The 3,955-nt window shown below is 33.6% G+C and overlaps 1 protein-coding gene across 3 annotated transcripts in view; it reads left to right on the forward strand.

The window, feature by feature from the left end:
- The window catches only part of LOC108756639 (protein couch potato-like), an 82,543-nt gene that overhangs the window by 49,077 nt on the left and 29,511 nt on the right, over window positions 1-3,955 (forward strand). For all 3 annotated transcript variants that reach the window (XM_018500611.1, XM_018500609.1, XM_018500610.1), the window contains exon 4: window positions 2,321-2,383. In XM_018500611.1, coding sequence (XP_018356113.1) covers window positions 2,321-2,383 — 63 coding nt within the window. The remainder of the gene's footprint in view (window positions 1-2,320; window positions 2,384-3,955) is intronic.

Raw genomic sequence — 3,955 nt, forward strand, 5'->3', positions numbered from 1 at the left:
AGAAAGTATGTGTGTATATATATATATATATATATATATATATAATATGACCTTTGAGATAAAGAAAATTATTGCGAAATTTTTTAGAATTTTACGAACAGCTAAATATCATTTACATTCTAACTTTTTCTTTTTCACGGCGTCTCTATGTTTCGATATTGCGCGCACTCAATCGAGTCGGATCCAATTTTATTCTTTCGGATGCATGAATATTCGAGGGATGTGGCGCGGAAGTAAACGGCAGCGAGTAACGAATCTCCGCGTTAACGATCGGGTATTTCTATCTCTCACATTGATAGAATCGACACCTTCGATTGCAGTTGGTATAATCACGCGATGCATTATGAAGCGTAGTAGGTTCGCCTTGACGAGCGATCGTTAGTGTGGATTGATCGGAGCATTTTCGCGTCGCGATGCTCTATCGTCCTCGTTGCTCCGTTAATTTCGTATAAACCGATGGAATCGATGCTGTCTACCGAATAAATTAGCGAATGCGCGCGCGCAGGTAAAAGGGCAAATATATATTGAGAAATGCAACAGTGCAAGTATAACCAAAAGAGAGAGTACAACTTCTCGATAATCTTGTCAGTCAGGTATTTTCTATAATATAACTATAGTTCTAGATATAAGTGAATCAGAGTAGTTTAACCAGTTTTTTACCTTATGAGAAAATTATCGATTATACACTTAATTATCGACTTGACGATACAGATCAAATGTGTGGATAACATTGTGCGAACTATTGGTTTGAGCGCGAAAATAGGCACGTTTGACGTTGAGTTATGAAAATTGTTACAATATATTAAAAATGCGTCTTTTTCTCAATGCGCCCAGCAATTCGAACGATGTATCCACTCATCTGATCTATATCGCTAAATGGATTAGGTGTGAGATCGATAATTTTTTCGTAGGATAAAAAACTGATTCAACTACTCTGATTCACTCTCTGTATTGATAATAGAATATCTTTTTACATTTATTGGATTTATTGCATATTGTTACAAAATTACAAATTAAATTATCATGAATAAGTAAAATAATTTATTTCTTTATAATATACTTAATTTGCATTACATTTATACAGTTTATATTCTGCAAGAAAGAAATTGTTGTAATTCTTATATGATATTGGAATCATTACATTTCTACTTTTAAGATAAAATAATTACATAATAATATTAGCAACAATGAATTCAAAATTTTTTTTGATTGAAAGAGTTATACTTGTTCTTTGTTGTTTATTATATAAAAGAATGAATTGAATGTATGTGTTTATGTTGGTTAAAGAAAAATTTAATATTGTTAATCTTTTAATGACAAGGTAGGAGTCAAATGTGACTTTACAACTTCATCAGTCAAAGTACTTTTTGTTTTTACTGCAATTATTTACAGTTAATTAGTAAACTTTATTGTATTTTTTTACTTGAATAAAATTTACTCAAAAATATTATTAGACACTTCTATATATTTGCTTTGACCAAATATAGCCTTTTTTTGCTTGTGTATATATTTTCATTTAGAAATGTAAGGGAAGAAGTTTTATACTATTATTTACCTTTTTATCCATTTATTAAATGACTAAAACGAAGCATCTGGTTGGATCTGACTTCATCTTATCAGATACGTTCTGAAAATAATTTTAGATGATTAATTGTACAAAATATCTATGTAGTCGGTAATTTGCAATTAGCATTTAACTAATTATTTTGTTTAGATATGTAAAAATTTGAAAGAAATAAAAATTAATTTAAGCGCGATCGATTGGATCGGGAATTGAACTCGGATCTTTCGCTTTCTGGACTATTGCTCTAAAATAAAAATGAAGGCTTTTTTTGCGAATAAAGTTTCAAAAATGCAAATAAATAACACAAAATTTATATTTTATATAAGTTTATTTTATTTCAATGGATCCTTATGATCTTATAACCAAAGCTATTTAATATCATTTCAATAAGTTAAAAAATTATTGAAATAATAATCTTTATCGATATCTTTTTATGAAGACTTTTTATCTTATTGTTAAAATTAAACAAGGACTTCGTTTTTAACATTATGCGATAATCACGGATTATTTTGCATAACAATTTTTTATTTCACTGGGGTATTTACTATGAGCGATGCAACGAGCGTTCCCAAATGAAAACAATGATACAAATGGCAGAAACGCGTTGGTGATTCTAAGCTCGTTCGAGGGCAAACTAATGGCGGCGATGAGGCGCTCGCGTAATGAATGCTCGCCAGGGGAGAGAGAGAGAGACAGAGAGATGCTAATTCTTGGATACTAACGAAATGCTTCTTGTATTCTTCTTTCTCATTTCAGCCGGTGGGATTCGTGACTTTTCACACAAGGGCAGGCGCGGAGGCGGCGAAGCAGGATCTACAGGTAATAGCCCTTTTCTCGCAGGCATCGCGAGGCAAGAAAAAGCCGGGGAGAAAGTGATAGGCTCTCGCAAGGGTCTCAGGGTTGACGCGCGGTTGATATAGCATACATACACAGTGACACTCACTCGTACAGATATGCCCGGCAGTATTTTTTTTTTCTTTACGACTCCACCCTGCCTTAGATTCTCCAGCTGGCACGGGTTAATGCTACCTCTAGCTCTTACCTCCATTAGTTACTACATCCACGAGACCTCTCCATCTAACAACTCATTTCTCTCTACCGTAGCTTTTTCTCTCTATCTTTCTCTTTTTCTCTCATTGGGACCAAACGTAGTACTACCTTTTGTCTACCTGTATACGTACCAAGGCGTATTGTAATAACGCTGCACCGTGTGGCATTATCGATATATCTATATATGATGTTGTTTGCCTTCCGACAAGTGTCATCCCGTTGCATATACATATATTTAAATGTATTCAAAAAATTCACCGATGCTGAGAAAAGTATCTTTAGATTTTGCTTTAGATTTTTGCTGTATAGCAAAAGAACAAGTAGATATATGATCCTACTGATAAATCACTTTCTTTCAAATTTAAAACAGGAATTACTTTATATACAATATAAATTTAAAATATGATGTTTGTAATAATATTTGTAATAGCTTAATTTTCTGGATTAAACGTTCAGATTTTTAAACATCGTGCGTTTTCTCAAGAGTTATAAAATTTTTAAATGTTAAAATTTTTGAATTTTCATACACAACGTAATGTTTCACTTTATGCTAAAAAATAATTTTTATTTGTACAAGCGTTGACTATGAATACATTAATTATTTGAAATACGAATATATTTATATGTAACGTGTATATATGTATCTGTAAATACATATATTTGCGGGGTGATCAACGTTGATTTAAAAAATCTCGTCATGCGATATATTTTAGCATACATCTATATATAATTCGGGCGCGGAATAGCTTAACAGCTTTTGTTGCACGGTAATCAGATCGAGTTTTCTGGCTAAGTTGGTCACCCCGTATAGATCTACCATACCGTTGCAACTGACCTCACGCAATCTGCAATGTTATATAACCCAAGTACGGCAACGGTATAATACTACGTACGTACGTACGTACCGCGTAGAGAAACATCCTTTTGTCGGATGGACACGTTCGCTGGAAACACCCTAGAACGAACTAACGAGCCCATCTTATGAATACATGTACAAGGAGAGAAACACACACACACACACACACACACACACACACACACACACACACACACACACACACACACACACACACACACACGCACGCACACACACATATGTACATACATACATAAATACATATCTACACGCCCTTGTGCTAATTTTCCTTCTACCTAGCGTAATCCCATGTTATTATTATACCTATGTACATCACTTTCGTCGCTAGCCACCTGTAATTCGATCGGCCCTTTCGGTTTGATTTCGCACACGCAAAATGTATGCCATAGTCTGAACGCTGTATTTGGCTTTTGAGTCTTCAATATTCTTCTTTTCTTTATAAATCAGTGACAATTTATATATAT

This window comes from Trachymyrmex septentrionalis, unplaced genomic scaffold (genome assembly GCF_001594115.1).
Source record: "Trachymyrmex septentrionalis isolate Tsep2-gDNA-1 unplaced genomic scaffold, Tsep1.0 scaffold129, whole genome shotgun sequence".
Taxonomy (NCBI): Eukaryota; Metazoa; Arthropoda; class Insecta; order Hymenoptera; family Formicidae; genus Trachymyrmex; species Trachymyrmex septentrionalis.